The sequence below is a fragment of the Dermacentor variabilis genome, chromosome 3 (genome assembly GCF_050947875.1).
Source record: "Dermacentor variabilis isolate Ectoservices chromosome 3, ASM5094787v1, whole genome shotgun sequence".
NCBI classification, from domain to species: Eukaryota; Metazoa; Arthropoda; class Arachnida; order Ixodida; family Ixodidae; genus Dermacentor; species Dermacentor variabilis.
Genome location: NC_134570.1, coordinates 35171113 through 35191489, shown reverse-complemented (window position 1 = coordinate 35191489; position 20377 = coordinate 35171113). Strand labels below are relative to the sequence as shown.

General features: G+C 47.3%; 2 protein-coding genes and 4 non-coding genes across 9 annotated transcripts in view; 5 read left to right on the top strand and 1 right to left on the bottom strand.

The window, feature by feature from the left end:
* Positions 1-20377, top strand: part of LOC142575404 (immunoglobulin domain-containing protein oig-4-like) — a 417771-nt gene that overhangs the window by 182451 nt on the left and 214943 nt on the right. The gene's annotated exons all lie outside the window — the stretch shown is intronic.
* Positions 1-20377, bottom strand: part of Nep3 (M13 family metallopeptidase neprilysin 3) — a 152323-nt gene that overhangs the window by 79952 nt on the left and 51994 nt on the right. Inside the window, exon 1 of one of the 4 annotated variants that reach the window (XM_075684744.1) lies at positions 18043-18886. The exons of 2 other annotated variants lie outside the window; for them this stretch is intronic. In XM_075684744.1, the coding sequence (XP_075540859.1) occupies positions 18043-18158 (116 nt within the window). In that variant the 5' untranslated portion in view covers positions 18159-18886. Of the gene's footprint in view, positions 1-18042; positions 18887-20377 lie in introns of those variants that run through there. One more of the 4 variants, XM_075684745.1, reaches the window with a different exon arrangement.
* On the top strand, positions 8065-8139 carry TRNAS-GGA (transfer RNA serine (anticodon GGA)). Its single transcript has one exon. It is a non-coding gene; the product is annotated as a tRNA-Ser (tRNA).
* TRNAS-GGA (transfer RNA serine (anticodon GGA)) lies at positions 8346-8420 on the top strand. The gene has a single exon. It is a non-coding gene; the product is annotated as a tRNA-Ser (tRNA).
* TRNAS-GGA (transfer RNA serine (anticodon GGA)) lies at positions 8627-8701 on the top strand. Its single transcript has one exon. It is a non-coding gene; the product is annotated as a tRNA-Ser (tRNA).
* TRNAS-GGA (transfer RNA serine (anticodon GGA)) lies at positions 8908-8982 on the top strand. Its single transcript has one exon. It is a non-coding gene; the product is annotated as a tRNA-Ser (tRNA).

Sequence of the window (20377 nt, the reverse complement as noted above, 5' to 3'; positions counted from 1 at the left end):
CGGAGTTACAGAAGACGCCGTTTTATAGCGGTAATGCCACTGGCTACACCTCAGAAACGGCAGTTACTGGTTACATATGCACAAAATAATGGACATAAATTAGAGCTGCATTTAAGTTCTGTATACTGCAATGATACACTCGTAACAATCTACGGCATTTCGCCTATGCAATCATCGACCATGGAGGAACGATTCACTGATGAACAGGTCACGACATTATCGCCATTTAGCCGAAGAAAAGAGCGTAAACCAGCGAACCAGCAATACCGAGTATTCGTCGCGCCAAAAACCAGCTCATTAGGGCTTTTAGGTTGATAAGCTTGGAAAGATACACGACGTGTGGAAAACTTTGGAGAAGGGCAGGAAATTATGTTGCCCCAGGAAAACTGATTAGCGCTAAAATGACACAGCACAAAAAGTTAACTAAACGCGAAGCAAGTGCAGAATCCAGTTACCACCTAAGGAAGAGTAATAGACTGAGAATTGTTTATTCCGATCGTGTCAGCGTTTTGGGGGCTATTTCGAACGCCTCGACTGTGTTGCCCTTTTGGCCATCATTGGAGGCAATCTACGTTGACAGCAAAGAAGGCAGTTTCGAGCCTAAGTGATGCAACGTCTCTGCGACTTGACTCCGTCTCGCGTCGACAAGAAGAAGCTAAGAAGAGCACATATCATCGTTGAACACACAAAAAACACAACTTACATTAGGCACATTACAAAACGTAACTACGCTTTATTGTGTGCAAGTAGTATTATCTCTCGCACGCAATCGAAAACGCTGCCTACAAGGCGAATTTAAAATGGTCTTGCTCCTCAATTGTGTCTAATAATTGTGTAAAATGTGATAAGTGTCTTGTGATAGGGCCCATGTGTCTGTATAGCTAATGTCCACCGTTTTTGGCGGCCTTTATTGAAGATATATAGTCCAGCTTGCGGCAAACAATTCGTTTACCGATGTCTATAACGTTGCCCGCATGTGTTGAAGGCTCGTAACAGCTTAGACGGCTTCGTACACAAGGTTAACTGAGCCGAAAACCTAAAAAGATAACTGCAGAAGACTTGTATGATACCTTTTTTGCTTCCTGTGGTGCTGTTTCTTGCTCAAAGAGGCGCGTAACAATGAAATAATTCTAAGAATACATATGTGCATGATACGCAGTTTATTTGCACGAACCCTATTTTGTTTTTAGTCGCACAAGGTTCCACTGTGTGACTGAGATAAATATCAGGAGGAGTCGTTTAATTACAGCGCCCTAGCATACAGATGCCCCTCGAAAGGTTTCACAAGGGATCACACGAAGACAGCGCATGTTGTCGATATCGTGACAAACACGTTTGTCCTCTTCATCACCCGACACCGGCATTTGCCATCACATAGCGTCAACATGCGCATTTACGCCGCCGCGAAGCTCTTTTTCCAAAACGAGTGTTTGCTTCCCAAATGCAGTCCTCTACTTACGCGAAGGGCCTCGGTGGCATTTCGTGCATGAAACGCGAGACTGCTAATGGCATAGAGAATTTACCTTCTTGTTTATTGAGCCTCAGAGCCTAGAATTCCAAAGCCGTTAAGGGGCACTCGGCTGGCCTGTTACGGCGCCACTTAAAGACCCTTCCATGCATCTGGTCGCAAGCGCTAAAGACGCAAAGCTATGCGAAGTGTTCGCGTGACTTGACGACATTGCCTTGCGTTCAACTTTTCCAGCTGACATCTGCGTCCTGTACTACCTTTCAAATGGTGTCTTCAGCAAAGCGCAAGAAAAAGAAAAGCGTAGCTATAGAACCGAACGTCTTGGGTCATATTTTTGCTTACGGGGCACTCTTTCCCAACAGTTTACTCCCGCCGTTCGTAAAAGCTTGCGGCGATTGATTCGCTACAGCGCGAAGCAAAGCACTTTGTTTAATGGATCTGCAGCGAGCCCCTTAACATGTATTGTCGTTAAGCGTGCGCCATGGATAGAAAAGAGGTCGGCGGTAAACACCTTCTTCGGCACGCTACAATGCAAGAAAAAGCGCTACAGCCAGGCTAAGCTGGGGCACCCAGTTGTGAGGAACATGCCTTTCACTTAACGGCAGGTTCAGCTAATGAACTTTCATGTTCATGCGAGTAAACCTTGCATGACTCCAGCGAACGCAAGTGCACGTACTTGGCCGTAAGAGAAGCGCCGGACACACACACTTGAAAAAAAAAAAAACATATCATGACGCCTAATGTCTAGCAAGGCTACATGCCATTTGCATTCTGCACAGCGGTCGAAATGCAACGAAATATTAATGACTAAATAACGTGCTTGTCGAGGAACAGTTCCCGCTGCGAGGACACATAGCCTTCAACGAAGACTAGCCTTCAACCAAGAATAGCCTTCAACCAAGACTTCAACGAAGTTCAAATTATAAGGCGAGTTGGTGCACGTTCACCACAGAAAAACAGCGCAAACAAGAATATACGAGTCCAACAACAACTACATAATCCTGGCTCCAGTTCGCATGTTAATGCTATCTCACCACATACATCGGTATAGGTCTAACTCATTTACGTATACACCTGCCACGGGAGTCGCTTGTCTTGTTCCTCCTGCTAAAACAGCCCTCGGTTTTTTGTTACGGCGTGATCATGCCATCATATTTCGTCTTGTCACTCTGAAACGTTAATCTCACATCGCAGAAAGCAAAACATAACAATAAAACAAAATAACATAAGACATACTTATCATACCGTAACGTTTTTGGCAAATGCCACATCGGGTGCCCGCGTCATGGTTTATTTGCACATTTCTAATTTCACGAAAGTTCACGCATTACTGTTGGTCAACTGATATCGAATGTGATTAAATAAGGCAGCCATTAAGCTCTGGCGGCCTCAGTCAAAAGCGTCATAAACTAACATGATATGCTTTGGCTAGCTTACTTTCCGGAACGCGGGATAAATCAATTGATCTTTGTCTTATGCACGTGACAACGAGCACTGGGAAGTTTTAGAAATGGCTCTCCCAAGCGGTTTTGCGTATCCAAAAGCCTAAACTCATTTGCGCCCCCTCTTGACTTCTCTTGTACTCTCTTTGCGTCCTTTAGTACGTGTGGGTGATAGCGACCCCTAGCTTAGCGTCTCCCATTTCTAAATTTGCCTACCGTTAAACATCCTGCATTGCGGCATGAATGAAAGAACAGAAGTATTTCTAGAGATCTTATTCTGCAGCTAGTCAGTAAACATTCAACAGCTATTGAGTGATCCATCAACATGACGCATAGCAATAATCACTAACGCTTTATGGCTTGCACTTAGGTAACGTGTGCGCCGTTCCCATCCCGTTACGTTTAGAGCGCGACGAAAGTTTAACTATATATACGCAAAGCGATTTGCCGCCGGCGTAGCTGTCGCCCCAGCAAATTACGACGCATGTGTCGGGAGAAGTGCTTAAAGATCACGATGGTGCGAGCAGTGTAGATCTTTGACAGGAAGTTGTACGACGAGTCCCAGTTTGATTTTGTCGCGTACGTGCACGGCGACCGCGGGAAAGATCTGACCAAAGAAATGTTCATTTCTAAGAAACACAGAAAACTGCACGCTTGCAGGTGGAACCTCCGTAATCCTAACCATGCATTATGATTCCACTGTACCTTGTTATGCGCAGATTATTACTTATCAGTGCATCCGTAACGCAATACTATTCCGCGAAAACGCCGTCCTGCCCCTTAGGTATCCCTGTCAAGAAGCTTCTAGTTCATGATTATCTTGCGCTTAGTGTTAATCATGAACGTCCAGCAACTATCCCCATTCATTGCTTTACTAAAAAATTCTAGTGTGTGAAGTTCTCCGCTTCGCCGTGGCGTCTCAATTTTTCGTACCGCATTACGATTTCTTGCGGACCGTTGCGTCGGTGCACACGACGAGACGCATCCTACAATTCTCGATCGAACTGTTTCAGCACTCACGTACGGTGCAGAAACCTGGATGCTTACGAAAAGGGTTCTACTTAAATTGAGGACGACGCAACGAGCTATGGAAAGAAGAATGATCGGTGTAACGTTAAGAGATAAGAAAAGAGCAGATTGGGTGAGGGAACAAACGCGAGTTAATGACATCCTAGTTGAAATCAAGAAAAAGAAATGGGGGGGGGGGGGGCATGGGCAGGACATGTAATGAGGAGGGAAGATAACCGATGGTCATTAAGGGTTACGGACTGGATTCCAAGGGAAGGGAAGCGCAGCAGGAGGCGGCAGAAAGTTAGGTGGGCGGATGAGATTAGGAAGTTTGCAGGGACGACATGGCCAGTATTAGTACATGACCGGGGTAGTTGGAGAAGTATGGAAGAGGCCTTTGCCCTGCAGTGGGCGTAACCAGGCTGCTGCTGCTGCTGATGATGATGATGATGATGAATTCAGTTTCATTACCTTCACCACCTTCTGTTCGTGCATGATGGAGCAATCAACCAGAGAGTGCAGCGAAAAAAAAAGGGGGGGGAGGGGCTCTTCTCCGCCTTGCACATTTTGTTGAACATTTTTGGTTGTTCACCACGGCTCTTTTTCTTTCTTTCACCTATTATTCCATTTCTGTAGCGAGAGAGATAAACTTCATTTCTTAACGACTATTCGTCCGGAGTCGTGACTGCCGGATTGCAGTCGAGCGATGACCATACGAACACTGCGAGTCACACTGATGACGCAATGCCACCAGGGCGGTAACCTACACGCTAGTATGCACGATATATAAACGGCATGTGTTCACAGAATTGTCTAAGTCCACATGATCTTACATACCTAGCCACATAGATCAATATAAAGCATTCGCACAGTTAAAGATTAAGGAATTGTCACCATGTACATAGATACAGAATTGTTAATGCCTACAAGCAGATGAACCTTGCGTACAATTCTTGATGTGGCAGAGGCAATTTACGTAATTACGTAGTCATGGCAGAGATTTGCATCTACAATAGCAAAGGCCCTTCACAGCTGCATGCCGATCTGGAGAACCCGATGCATCAAAGACAGCAAAGCTGCATATAGCGGTTAGTTCGCTGAGCACCAAACAGATGGCGCCACTGGTGAATAATAGGGCGTGCAATTGACATGCCTGCCCGTTGCAGAGTCTGTGCTGAAATACGTCGTCATCATCATCATCAGTACACCCAGAAAGCGAAAACTGGGCTTTGCTACGTTTACTCAGTACCTCGTACGCTATCAGGAATGGGAAGCCAGAAGGTGCTCGGCGGCGCGGTCTGTTCAAAGATAGCCGCCTGCTTGCAGTGGCGCTGTAAATAGTCTGTCATTTTCTTACACCCTTCGAAACTACCATGAATTTTTTCTTCTTCTTCTCCTTCTTTCTTTTTTTACTGCTTGCTGATTATTTTATCAGCACAGCCACTACAGGTATCCCACACGCACTGAGTTGCTGGCTCATCTTTACCCCTGCAGACATACAAGGTCCTCATTGACCTCCAACAAGAAGCGTGTATTTCTTGTTTTTTTCGTAAATATCTGACTTTGTGCCACTGGTTTCAGGATGAAAGCTGAATCTCTAGGGCAAATTTTATGGGTGTTCCGGATATCACTGGTCAGGCAATGTTATTATGTTAGCATGAAATAATGACATTTTTGCCTTCTCATTAGCTCAGCATCTTTATTAGGCGGGCGAAATCGATAAGCCGCAAGTGAACTCCAGCTAGTGACCCCTCCGTCGGGCGCCGAGCCATGCTCCGTAAAGGGGTGAGGAATATAGCTTCTCTTCCTCTTTACAATGTCTCTCTCTCTCTCTCTCTCTCTCTCTCTCTCTCTCTCTTTCACACACCTCTGTGTCTTCTTTCGCACTTTGCGCCATCCTTCAAACCTTTCATCGTCGCTCAAGCTACACCCGCCACCTTTGTCCACCGTACTTCTTCGGGTTTTTAATAAAGACGCAAATACCTAAGCGCGGGTAAGGCATGTTCCCTTTGCGAACGCCCTTTAACCTATATCGTTTCTAGATTTCGATATCAAGAGCTAAGCGATAAATGTCTCCCCTCCCACCCCCCCACCCCCCCCAAAAAAAAAAAGTATAAAGGAAACGAATTAACAGTGCCGACATGCTCGCCCGCAAAGTAACAGACTGATCAGAAGATCTAGCTATGCCTTGCAGTGATAACATATAAGAAGGGGGGAAAAAAGATAGAGCGCTCTGCGTAAAGCATCTCCTTAAGACGGTTAAGCCCGAGCGCGGAAACGAGCTCGTTTAAGCCCCAAAGCCGGCTAACGAGGCTCAGCTCGCGAAGGGCCGCTCTCTCGAAGAAAGGCGCAGCACTCAGCTGTGTATACCGCGCGCACTGCCATAGTACACACGCGCGCGCGCCCGCGCTCTGCAGCAGAACAGCCTTCTATTTTGAGCGAAGAAGACTGGGCGGCCGAGCGCAGGCTGACTTCCTAGCCGCCGAAAGGTGTCACGCTGAGTCGGCCCTTTCTTAATCCGGGCTCGAAAAAACAATGGGCGAGCGAGCGAGCGAGTGCGCGTGTGTGTTCTTGTCGCGGACGGCGAGAGAGAAGACGCGAACCGGACGGCTTGACATGGAAGGAGAGCCCACGCCACGGATGCGTGAAATGGGCCCCCGTTCGCTGCTGCTTCTAATTGACGACTATGTACGGTGACGAAGCGGTCGACTGTGCGCATAGACTTTCGCCTTCGGTCGTTTCCTCCGCGTCTTTGCGTGCGGCCGTTAAGCAGAGGACCGACCCTCCTTAGCAGAAACAACTCGTCAGTATTCAAGCGCTGCTACGAGCAGCTGCAATTATTGGTTGTTCTTAATATATATATATATATATATATATATATATATCAATTTTTTTTCGCCCTAACCAGCATGGTTTCCAAAAAGGTCTCTCGTGCGACACCCAACTTGAACTCTTTATTAACGACATCAGTTCTATAGTCTTGACACTAACACTCCCGTTGATGCGTTGTTCCTTGACTTCGAGAAGACTTTCGATAAAGTACCTCACTACCGATTATTTCAAAAACTTTCGATACTAAATCTTAACCCCTATGCATTTGATTGGATACGCAGCTTTTTAACTAAACGACAACAATTTGTATATGCTGATGCCCACTATTCTGCTCTTACCCCTGTAGATTCTTGCGCTCCGCAGGGAACTGTACTTGGTCCCCTATGTACTTTTCCTTGTGTGTATTAACGACCTACCGACTGACATTTCATTAGAAATACGCTTAGGTGCTGATCATTGCGTGCTCTATCGGCGGAAAATTAATAATAATGACGACGTACTAGCTCTTCAAGCTGATCTTTCTCTCATCTAAACTAGGTGCAAAAAATGGTTAATGAGCTTGAGTACTAACAAGTCATCCCTTTTATCTTTCCACCGCAGGCCCTCCTGTCCCGTCGGTGAATATGTAACCAATGGTTCCGTTATTTCCTCAGTTAGCGCTTACAAATACCTTGGTATCAGTCTTCCCTCCGATATGTCATGGTTCACACACATTAACAAGATATATATAACTAGCGACGCTTACCGCATGCTTGGCTACTTGCGCCGTAACCTCCGACTTGCTCCCGCCCCTGTAAAAACATCTAGCATACTTGAGAGAATAAATGATGATGAATAAAGGGAAAATGAGACATCCACCCGTTCGTAGCAATTGCTACAAAGGAAACCCATACGGGTTCCTCGAAAGAAAAGCCTCATAGTTGAAGAAAAATTCGTCCTGGTCCGGGACTCGAACCCGGGACCACCGCCTTTCCGGGGCAGCCGCTCTACCATCTGAGCTAACCAGGCGGCTAGCAGATGGCAGAGCGAAGTCGAATTTGTCGACAACACGAAGCAAAGGCAAGAGTTTGACGTAGTAGTTCTGCGGAAACCCGCAAGGAACAGGACGAATTTTTCTTCAACTATGAGGCTTTTCTTTCGAGGAACCCGTATGGGTTTCCTTTGTAGCAATTGCTACGAACGGGTGGATGTCTCATTTTCCCTTTATTCATTACTTCTCTCCACCTTGCGGGTTTCCGCAGAACTACTACGTCAAACTCTTGCCTTTGCTTCGTGTTGTCGACAAATTCGACTTCGCTCTGCCATCTGCTAGCCGCCTGGTTAGCTCAGATGGTAGAGCGGCTGCCCCGGAAAGGCGGTGGTCCCGGGTTCGAGTCCCGGACCAGGACGAATTTTTCTTCAACTATGAGGCTTTTCTTTCGAGGAACCCGTATGGGTTTCCTCTGTAGCAATTGCTACGAACGGGTGGATGTCTCATTTTCCCTTTATTCATTACTTCTCTCCTCCTTGCAGGTTTCCGCAGAACTACTACGTCAAACTCTTGCCTTTGCTTCGTGTTGTCGACAAATTCGACTTCGCTCTGCCATCTGCTAGCCGCCTGGTTAGCTCAGATGGTAGAGCGGCTGCCCCGGAAAGGCGGTGGTCCCGGGTTCGAGTCCCGGACCAGGACGAATTTTTCTTCAACTATGAGGCTTTTCTTTCGAGGAACCCGTATGGGTTTCCTTTGTAGCAATTGCTACGAACGGGTGGATGTCTCATTTTCCCTTTATTCATTACTTCTCTCCACCTTGCGGGTTTCCGCAGAACTACTACGTCAAACTCTTGCCTTTGCTTCGTGTTGTCGACAAATTCGACTTCGCTCTGCCATCTGCTAGCCGCCTGGTTAGCTCAGATGGTAGAGCGGCTGCCCCGGAAAGGCGGTGGTCCCGGGTTCGAGTCCCGGACCAGGACGAATTTTTCTTCAACTATGAGGCTTTTCTTTCGAGGAACCCGTATGGGTTTCCTTTGTAGCAATTGCTACGAACGGGTGGATGTCTCATTTTCCCTTTATTCATTACTTCTCTCCACCTTGCGGGTTTCCGCAGAACTACTACGTCAAACTCTTGCCTTTGCTTCGTGTTGTCGACAAATTCGACTTCGCTCTGCCATCTGCTAGCCGCCTGGTTAGCTCAGATGGTAGAGCGGCTGCCCCGGAAAGGCGGTGGTCCCGGGTTCGAGTCCCGGACCAGGACGAATTTTTCTTCAACTATGAGGCTTTTCTTTCGAGGAACCCGTATGGGTTTCCTTTGTAGCAATTGCTACGAACGGGTAGATGTCTCATTTTCCCTTTATTCATTACTTCTCTCCTCCTTGCGGGTTTCCGCAGAACTACTACGTCATAAATGATGATGATATTGTACTTTCATCAGACTTAAAAGACGAATACGCATGTGCTATATGGGACCGTTACCAAGCTAACCATATCAACATGTTAGAAGGAATTCAAAATCGCGCGGCGCGGTTTATTTTCTTTGATTATTCTTTCATTTACAGTACAACAGAACTTAAGTCACGGGCTAATTTCCCTAACCTTGTACTTTGCGGGAAAGCTGCCCGTCTCTCGCTGTTCTACAAGTTCTTCCATGCATCTTCCTGGTCCTCCAACATTTGTCCAGTTTACCGCCATTCCATCCGGACCAACCATAACAAAGCCGTGTATCCTCCTTCAGCCCGAACCAACACTCATCCTCTTTCATTCTTTTGTTCGAACCTCAAGACGGTGGAATGACCTTCCTGCTTAAGCTGTTCTTCCCGACAACCCTCTAACATTTTAAACGCATCATTGAAGAACTAACTTATGTTAAATAAAATGTACGCGCACACCCCTCATGTGAAACCCCTTCGGGGGCGTTTGAGGTATTGGAATAAATAAATAAATAAATAAATATATAAATAAATAAATAAATAAATAAATAAATAAGTAAATAAATAAATAAATAAATAAATAAATAAATAAATAAATAAATAAATAAATGCTCAAGCGCACCTACGCTTTTGTAGAAAGCGTAAATGGAAGATTTGAGGTCGAGATTCGGAGAAAAATCAAAAAGCTTTCTTTGACTGACCAGAGACACGGCCTTTCTTGCGTGGCTTCATCGATCCGCTGTACTCAATATGTGTTTCACTCTCTCCGCCAAAATAAAAATTACGCAACCAGCGACGTTTCCATGGCAACCGGCGTCGTGACGTTATGCACCAGAAGAAAAGCATAATTCTTTCTCTCCGATGTCCTTCTTGAAACATTTCGCTGGCATTCTGCGTACTGCTGAAAAACACACTTAGTGGGAACCCGCGGAGGGCGCACATTGCCTACTGAGAAATAACGGATATGTGAACTTGAGAGAATTGAGGGTAGCACGAACGTATGGAGATATTGTGTAACATCCTCTACTTTCCTCTCGCATATGAGTCTTTAATTCACTCTAATTAAGAACCACCGCGTTGCCATTGTATTGTCAGCAAAAAGGAACGGCAGTGGGGAAGGGAAGCAACTCCCCGTGCTCATTATAGACCGTGCCGTAGCAGCATGTATACACATAACAAAACTTCAGTATATGTAAATTGCAGAAGTTACAGCGCTTTCATCTGTTGCTAAGGTATAAAGAAAATTTCACACAACTCTAATCACGGTGGCTTCTGTTGCTTTCAATTCGTATCGGAAATAAAGAAACGGTACACACACTCTCTCTCTCTCTCTCTCTCTCTCTCTCTCTCTCTCTCTCTCTCTCTCTCTCTCTCTCTTGATCTCTGATAGGCCTTAGGGTTGCATACTTTCGTACGGGGAAAATTAGACTACGTTCGCGTGACTCCGATCTCATTTAAGCTTCAAAAATGGGGCAATAAATTTTCGATACTTTGGTACCGTATGATTTCGCTCGTAGCATTCCGTAAGTAGATCTAAGCCTAGAAGGCGAAATGTTGCAGGCGTCATTGCAGGAAGGAGTGTCTCTTTGTTCACAACTTGCAGCGTGTTCTTTTCGATTCAGATGGCGACGCCTGCCATTGCCCAGAATAAAATATAAAAATGGGGGGAGAGGTGACTGCTTGTCACTCGTAACATGGCGATTTTTGGTCGCTATTGATGACTTTTTGGTTCGTTTGAAGTAGCACCAAATGTCTGAATATCATTACGATTCAACACAACCAGCGTATGCTGTAAGCGCACATATAAGGTCGCACAAACTTGTCGCATTTAGCTGCTTTCGCGCTATCGTCGGCAACGGGCTCAATATTTTGTAGTTGATTCTTTCGGTAGTCTGAAGCATATCTTTCTTTTAATCTATCTATGTATCTATGTCCAATGCTTCTTTCTGTGTGTCTCACTACCTCAAATTTTCACTTGCATGGTGATTCTGTCTGGGGCCCCACACCAACTTTAGCAGCGTCGAATCGTGGTATCTTGCGCTACAGTCACAACTCCAATTCGAGTGGCCGGAAGTAAATTGTGCTCGTCGCATCCGCTTGCCGCGGGGACGAGTTTCTTCTGCTTCAGAGCTGACTGCGCCTCATCGAACGACGGCTGCGTGTACAGAATAGGCAGTATATGGCTCACTTTCAACCACGAAAGTCTATTCAGTTGAAGGTCACTCAATGAAGCGAGAGAAGTAGCGATGTCTCCATTGATTGATTCGTGGTGTTTAAAGAGAGAGAGAAAAGGGAAAAAGAAAGACAGGGATGCTAACCAGAGATTGCCTCCAGTTACCTGCCCTATACCGAGGGAGGGGAAAGGGATGCGATAGATAAAAGAAAACAAATACAAAAAGAAAACACGCACACACGGAATACAGAACTGTTTATGTGGGCGCTGTCACGCAGTCTTAGGTGTCACATAGTGTCACACAGTGTCAAGGAGCAGGATAAGGAAGGAAGGAAAGGTATGGAAGTCACCACAGTGCCAATGTCCCGCTAGTACATTCTATGTCGCACAGTGCTTAACGTGCCAAAGCTACACTGCAGGCTATGGGGGATGCCGCCAGTCGAGGACTCCGGATTAATTTTGACAACCTGGGGCTGCGTAACGTGCACCTAAATCTAGAATCACACGTAGCGCTCTTGCATTTCGCGTCCATTGAGGTGCGGCCGCCGTGGTCTGGAATCGAACCCGCTACATCGCGCTCAGTACCAGTATACGCCATAGACACAAAGCCACAGCGACACTTTAGCGATGTCTTTAACACCCCGGTATAGCCATAGAGACACGATTTCGATGAAGTTAGCGTTTCTACAACTGACTGCGCGCGACCTCTCTCTTTCTTTTTTTTTTTTTTGTCCTGTGAGGTGATTTGGAGCATATTTATCTCTCGTAGATTTAGATTTTCGAAATACGAGCGCTCTTTCGGATATTCAGGTGGCTTTTGCATACGGACCGGCTAGTCTGTAGAATTAGCCATGGGCTCGGCACCCACTTCCATCCACGCGAATTGGTGGTGCACGCATAATACTAGCCTAGAGGGCATGAACCATCCGTATGGTGCGAGAGGCGAGTTTGTCTTGCCAGCCCTTTTCTTTCATTAGCAGTGCGGTACAGAGACGTCTGGAGTGCTTGACGATTTGAGAGACGAAAGGGTGCCGGAACGAACATATTTCCCCCCACTGAAAGGCCCTATGTAGTCGTTAAGCAAATGGCGGACATGTGAACGTCAGTGTCATTTGATCGTACCTATACCTCAGACCCGTCTTCAACAACCTATACTGCAAACCATGACGGTATATATATATGATCACGGGTTGCAGCTAACCAGCTACCACAAAAGCGTTTACCTTGTCTCAGCGAGCGCTTAAGCTCGTTATCAAAAACTAGATGAACTAATTTTTTCCTCTTTAAATAGAAACTGACACTGATATCACTAAAAACCAATAGTCCTGTGCAAAACCAGCAGAATCTGTTAGAGTTAGCGAGCGCGATTCATAAAAATTTAAGCCAATCTGGACAGCCTATACATTTACGGAATTATTCCCTTTACTTACGCATCTGTCATATCTTACGTTTAGCAGTGTTTTCAATACTCTTACCTTTGCCATTTGCTCCCCGGACATGATCATGCGTCATCGTTTCTCTTTCTTTTTCCTTCTTTTCTTTTTAAGTGTTCAGGACTACCGAGGTCATTCATGCTCATGCCCTTAACCCCCCTCCCCCCTCCTCTCTGTGAGCTACTACACCTTTATGACAATAAATAATGATGCTAATGCTGATCTAAACATTGATCAAAGTGGTAAATGATTCGTCGAGACACCGAGCCCTACAAAAATCAGGAAATGGCACCATACAACACAGAGCGGCGAACGCCACCCCTTCTGAACACAATGGGCCACTCAGCGCGGCGCACCACGCATTCCCGCGAACGGCCCGCGAAGCTGCCGCTGCTAAGCAAGACTTATTAACGAGTCTCGCGTACGAGCTGCAAAGGGCCAGTGGGCCACGCGTGGACAAGAACGGGTGAGAACGAACAAACGATTTATAATACTGTAATCTCGGGCTCCACGCCAGTGCCGAGACCTTTGCACTCGCAGCGTTGTTTTGCGGTTCTACCCGGCACGAAAGCGCTCTGTAGGAGTAAAACTCCTGCAATATCACTCACCCATGCCTGTTTCATAAACCATACGCTCTCTCCTCTGGCCCGACTGCAGCAGTACCCTCGTTTGTTTTGCCATTTTTCACAGCCGATCGGCGCGGCGTCATACGTTCGCTTAGCTCACGTTCAACCCGGAAGTCGCATACTTTCCTGCTTTGCATTGCGTGGCGCTTTGCACTTTGTTAGTTTCCACCTGTTGGAGCGTGGACAATTTGTTAGCTCGAAAACAATAATTGGGGCGCGCGATAGTAACGGGTGGAAGAATATGGAGCGGGAAATTAGAGAAGATGACAAATGAAGCGATGTATTGTGCAGGGAGAACGGTTGGAAAAATGAAGCGAGAAAAAGTTGGGTAATGCAGACTTGCCGAAACTAGAACAGGACAGGAAGTGAATTGTGCAGGTGGAATACAGGTTGAGCAGAGGGCGCTAAAAGTCCTGACAAAGACGACAAGATTCCTTCAACGGCGAGTATATCTTCACAAACTGAGGTGAAGCAAATGACGCCACGCTGACGTTCATTGAATCTTCCCCTCTGTTAGAAAGCATAGCCAATGGCATGCAGGTTCATAACAACTTGTGGCGGGCTAGCCGACTTGATGCTCTATGCTCTAGGAATATAGCTTACTCGCTGCGCACAGCAGCGAGTAAGCTGTATTCCTATGTTTTTATATTTCTATATTCATATGATCATATATATATATATATATATATATATATATATATATATATATATATATATTCCTATGTTCCTGTCTGTGATTCCTACTTTGAACCGGTGGTTCTTTCTGCGCAAGACGTTCCCGATGGCAGAGTAATGTTTGCTTCTCCTGCGCACATGAAAGCCCGTGCTGGTAGTCTTCAGAAAGCTGCGACCGGCAACTTTGCCGACCGCCCGGCTGCTTGAGCTTGGAAACCTCTCTCTTACTCTGTGCGGTATCGTCGAAGAAACCTGAATGATTGATCAGAACGGCCCACTTTCGGAAGCGGTAACACCCCCCTCCCCCCCCCCCCTCCTTCAAGAGCCCACATTCGCGTTTCCTGTCTGCGCCCCAGCCTTTCTAAGATGTCGCCCTGACGCGCAATTTGTCAAACCCGCACCAAGTGGACGACGTATAAGGAGACGGCGTTCGCGAGTATGTTTGCTCGAGGGGTTCGAGGAGGCGGTGCGTTCTGCTCCGATCGGCAGCAATGCTGTCATCTTCACCGTTATGTTGCATATACAGCTTCTTCAACTAGAGAAACACACCGTTGTAGCTCTGATGGAAACTTTAACGGTAGGCCTGCAGATTAGTACTCCGAAAACTGATACCTGCATGTATTCGCCGTATTGCCCACATTTTTTTCGCATAAAGCAAATGAATGTTAGATATATAAGGGAGTGAATACTACTGACGTTAGTTAAGAACGTTGCGCACTCTCTTGATCATTGAGGGCGCCGGCAGCACTCGCGCGCTCTCAGAAGCACAGTGTAAAAGATATAGTGAATGTCATTGTGCGTACACATCTCACTCCCTGGTTCCTGCCTTTTCTTGGTGGACGCACCGTGGAGCGTCGACGAGCACTGCCATGCCTCAAGGGCCGTGCGCACCTATTTCATATATGTCGCTTTCCTTCCTGGCCTCGCAAACATACGTAGGAAGCTGTTCTCCGATGGATTTGTAGGCAAGTTGGTGGGGTCCGCTGAACAAAACTTTTTGGCGCGAAAGGTGAAACAACGCACACGCACACACGCACGCGCACACACGCGCACACGTTAGCCACACACTTCCTGAGCAAGCCACGTCTTCCATACATGCGAAATGCGAGCTGAGTGTCTTGAGATGAAAATGAGAAGAAAGGGGGTTAACCGAAGGGCCCGATTTTATTTATTCATATCATAAGAAGCGAACAAACAAAGACACCAAGGACAACACAGGAGAAATTACTTGTACTTACCTGCGAAGACAAGGGATCGTTACCCACCTGCGGTAAGTTGTCTTTTCATTCACTTTCAATTCCATAATATATAATTTCTTTATTTCAATTAACCCGCCGTGGTTGCTCAGTGGCTATGGTGTTGGGCTGCTGAGCACGAGGTCGCGGGATCTAATCCCGGCCACGGCGGCCGCATTTCGATGGGGGCGAAATGCGAAAACACCCGTGTGCTTAGATTTAGGTGCACGTTAAAGAACCCCAGGTGGTCAAAATTTCCGAAGTCCTCCACTACGGCGTGCCTCATAATCAGAGAGTGGTTTTGGCACGTAAAACTCTAAATATTATTAGTGTTACTTTATTTCAATTAGTAAGTACAAATAATTTCCCTTGTGTTGTCCTTTGTATCTGTTTGCTGGCTTCTTATAATATTGAGATCAAAATGTGAGACAAAACCTGCAAATCTCTCCATCAAAAGAACGGGGAGTGGAAGCACGTCGTCTTCGCTGCAAGACCGTCTCATTTGCACATGCCTACAATGCAGTACGCCTAAGAGCGAAACGTGTGACGTTTCAAGATTCTCCGGCGCGTGTATATGTGAATCAGCTTTGCACACGCAGTCCGTGGATGTCATGTATAGGCGTTCTTGACCATTTATCAATATCAAGTGTTCTGATTTCTCTTTCCCTTTTTTGTCCGATTCATGCCTCTCTCCACAAAGGTTCTCGAATAGCCAGATTATTGCGACGAGATCAACGTCCACATCTATCAAGTAACTAGTAATTGAAGTTAAATATTTAAAGTTGAAGTGGGGAGACGAAATCGGGAAAGCCTGGAAGAGCTTCCGCTTTCAGCAAAGCAAAGGCGTTTTTACGCACGCAAAACCGCCGAACGAACGAACGAACGAACGAACGAACGAATGAATGAATGAATGAATGAATGAATGAATGAATGAATGAATGAATGAATGAATGAATGAATGAATGAATGAATGAATCAATCAACCCACTTTTCCTCGTCCAATTGCATCCACGACCAGATAATTTCTCGACGTTTCAAAGCTTACTTTTCCAAAGAACGAACACCCGCCGCATCACCGAGCAGTGCTCAAGTTCTCCCAAGTTCGCCACAGTGACACCTGTTAGGAACGAAAAGCGCGGCTGCGAAGCACGACACAAAAGCTTCGAGCTTGCTTGTCGATCACATCTTGCAAGGCGGGCAAGATGCGAAAGAACGAAACGGTACATCGCCGGAGCTGTGTGCACGCGACTGGCAAGGGCGCTCGTCGAGCCATGAACTGTCGCGAGGCCAGAGGGCGTCGCCGCCGTGCATGCAGCGCGCCTTTGTGGCTGCCTCGCTTCGCGTCACGCGCGCTGCGTCGCGCACGTTCGCGTCCGTCACGCTCCTCTGCTTGTCGCGCAAAGTCAGCGTGTCCCAACGTCTGGCGGCGGCGTCGACGATGACGACGACAAGTGGTCGCGCCTCGCTCTCGAAAGATATGAACGCCAGTACAACCTCGCCGTCGACGGCGGGATTCTTTCCGGTACACTGTGCTAAGCCTAATTAGTACCTTCAGTGCACGTTAATCTTGTCGGCGCGTTGCTATTGCGAAGTTTCGTTAAGAAACGATGCAAGAAAGGACGGTTTGAAGGCAAGGATGCGACCTGAGTAGCGCGTTGCTAAGGGTACCAGCTGAGTCGTAATATTTAGGACACACTGTAGATGCGTGAATGCGTGCTGCAATGAAAACTATTATACTGAATGAAAAATTACGGCTTGACATCTTCACTGAGCCTGAGGGTGTTAGGCGTTCCAGTTCGACAGTTATATTTGCGAGGAGAAATGAGAGCCAGGATGCACGCTTCTCCGCGGCATTATATGCTAACTAAAATGAAGAGTCCAGCTGTCCGCGTTCCGACGCGTGGAAACGACAGTGTCCTTAAAAAGCTGTGATCACCTTTATGTAACCATAAATGGCTGTGGAAATAAAGCGCACTTTTTCCCGCTATGAGAAGACTTGTGGGTTCCTTTGCAGCAATACATTCTCGTATATCGCGCTCACGGGTATTCCTTGAAGTTTAGCACTTGACCTGGGAAAATACGTGCCAGAGAATATGAGATAAGGAGTTGATTCGCTGGTCGCATAAGTCCGCTACATTCAGGGCTTCTTCTGACCAAATTTTATCTCTCTGAACTCAAAATTGTAAGGATGACACGAACACTTCATGAGCTATGCCAACCGTTATACTTCCCGCGCTGAGTATGCGACCGTTAGAGCAAGAGAAGCGTGTCATCGACGTCATGTGCGGTAATCGTCATTGAAAGGTGGTTTCGAAACTATGTATACTCAAGCAACTGCGTTACATTACGTTAATCCAGTTTTCACCCACCGCATGAGAACGAAAGTTTTGGTGTTAGTGGATGAGCTCTAAATCCTGATATATAACGAAAGAGCAGGCATATATGGTTTCACTAGAGTTCGCGCCGGCAAGTTCGTGTTGCATATCGCCACTTTTAACAGCCTTTTATGGAAAGAATAAACTCTGTTTTAAGTCCTCGCAAAGTAAATGAGGCGGCAATTATTCCCGTGATCGATAGAAGAAAAAATTAACGTGTAAAGGCCAAATCTCTCGTGTTTCGGGTATCGAAATGGGACGCGGAGGCGCCATTCATCGGCTTGGTGCATACGGGAACTCAGTAGAGGATACACGGCAGAGACAGTAAAGCAATATCAAAAAGTATAAATCGATGTGTTTGTAGCTTCTCACCCGTTCCTGGTGTTATTTGCCCTCGCCGGCGCGCTGTTGGAGTTCTGGCCCGGCATGTGCGCCTGGTCCGTGCGGCGAGGCAGGGCTTCGCCGTTGGTCGAGATGGAAAAAATCATCGTGCCGCTTCACGAGCCGCTGTCTCCACTTCCGGAGCGGACACGGGAAACGGAAGTGTCCCACGCGCACGCCCCGCTTCGCTGGGCAATCCAATTCTCGCCGAGACAGTCCCTTCGTTCAGCCGCTGCGACACGCGGAAACGATTTCGGGACTGAAACTAGTGCCGTTCTCGGCAAGCCTTCGCAGTAACGTCAGGTCACGGCACGACCGATAGCAACACCGATTGTCGGACGCAAGGTGTCCTGAGCTCGCCGATCACTGTTGCGTTCTCCCCTGTATCGGCAGCGTGGGCAGAAAGCCCGAAGACAGGAACGATCTGAGGCACAAGCGTCGGTCGATCGTTCTGGCAAGTCTTCACGGCAAATCGTGTTTTCTACGGCAACCTTGCGTCTTGTGCTGCGCCCTCTCCTGAGCGGCGTCTTGGGTCCTCTCAACGCTGTACGGTCACTTTTGTCGAATACACCCACGATGCACTCGGCCTATCGAGTCCGATTGGCAATGACTTCGTCTTGAATAGCGCTCGGCGCTTTGAAAGGGCACTCGCGGCTATTGGGATGACATGTGGTCTTACGCCTATCTATACAAAGTTTCGGTTCCGGTCTGGACCATGTTTCTCTTCCAGCTCCTTTTCTCTCTATATATATTTTTATTTTCGTTGCCGCTTCCGTCTCAGAGAAGATGAGCGTGAATGAATCGATTTAATTTAAGGCTTCTCCACTTCCTGCTCACTTCGGGCCTAAATGTGAAAATAGACTGACCTCTGTCTCTTCTGTCACTCTGTCTCTCAGCTTCGCAAAAGATCGCTTCCGTCGCTCGTAAACAAAAATACGTGCAAGTTCCTACTTTCCAATCCTTGACAGAGAGAAATAGAGAATGAAGTACCGGCACGACGAAGCAACAAGTGAAGCTTCAAAGATAATATGTGCCCAAGTTCAACAAATAAGAGAAAAAAAGGATAACGGTACTTGACTCGCGAAAGTCCATTTCTCCACTCCGTTCACTCGATCCAAGCTCGCGAGCCAAACATCCGCTCAGAAGTACATATAAATATAAAAAAACTAAAAATAACGATCTCTCTTGCTCTCCATGGGTTCCCGGAATTTCCACTCGTCCTACGGCGAAATGTCACACGAGACTCCTGGTGTCAGAAAATCAAACAGCGGGGTGACGAGCGAAGTGAAAAACCGAATCCTCCCTCCGTCGACCGAATCAAAGACTTTCTTTCGGCGGGCGAGCGCCGCGGGCTAGCTTTATACCTTCGCGCCGCCGATGCAAATTGTCCGCGTCTCTCGCGCGGCGGAGACTAGCGGGCGAGGAGGAAACCCGCTAGGGGCTCGCAACGGAGGAGAAGGGTATATACGAGAGAGAGAGCGAGAGCTGCCACCGGCTGAAAACGAAAACGGGCCAGAGCAAAGGGCAAAAGCGAAAGCTTTTCTTTCCCTTCCTGTCAATCCTCGTGCTGCCAACCCCACGCGACAACTCTCCGCCTCTCCGCCCTTCGCTCCTGTGCCCCCGGACAACCTTTTCGTCGGCAGATGCACCCTCGCCAACCACCGCGCCGTGCTGCGCCCTCTCCCGACATTTCTTCCTTTTTTTCGGGTCTCCCGCTTGCTTCACTGCGCCGACCTCCTCCTCCTCCTCCTCTCCGGGGTTAGAAGGGCTCGCGTGAGTGCCGCAACTGTTCATCAGAGGCAAGAGCGGGCCGCTAACAGAGCTCGAGGGGAATTGGCAGAGGGGTTTCTTCCGAATTCGCTCTCGTGGAGACACACCAGCGATTATATCCGCATCGCGCGTTTCTCATTGTTGTCCTTCTTTGTGCGCATGTGTGCGTATGAGTGTGCCTATTCGTGTGCACGTGAACCCCTTGCGAGATTCGCTTTCTGGCTGCCTTTCTGTTTCTTCCATTCGTCTCTTGCTCGCGCGCCATCGTCTTTTTCGAACCCACTGAGGCCTCAAACACGCCGTTGCCTGTTTTCTCGAATCGTTGCCCTCACTGGGCTTTTCTCTTCTCGCGTCGCATTTTAAGCCGGATTTCCTAAAGTAATGCTGCAAAACACGTAGACGTGTTGCTTTAGTGCAGGACAGGCGATTCTAAACGCGGATTAGCTGTTTTAACGATCTCGAAAGCGATCCCGGCATTGTTGAAAGGACGGAAAGTAAGGATTTGCGTCGGGTTAGTTGGTGGGAGCCGTTGGCGCAACAAGGATAGTAACGCAGA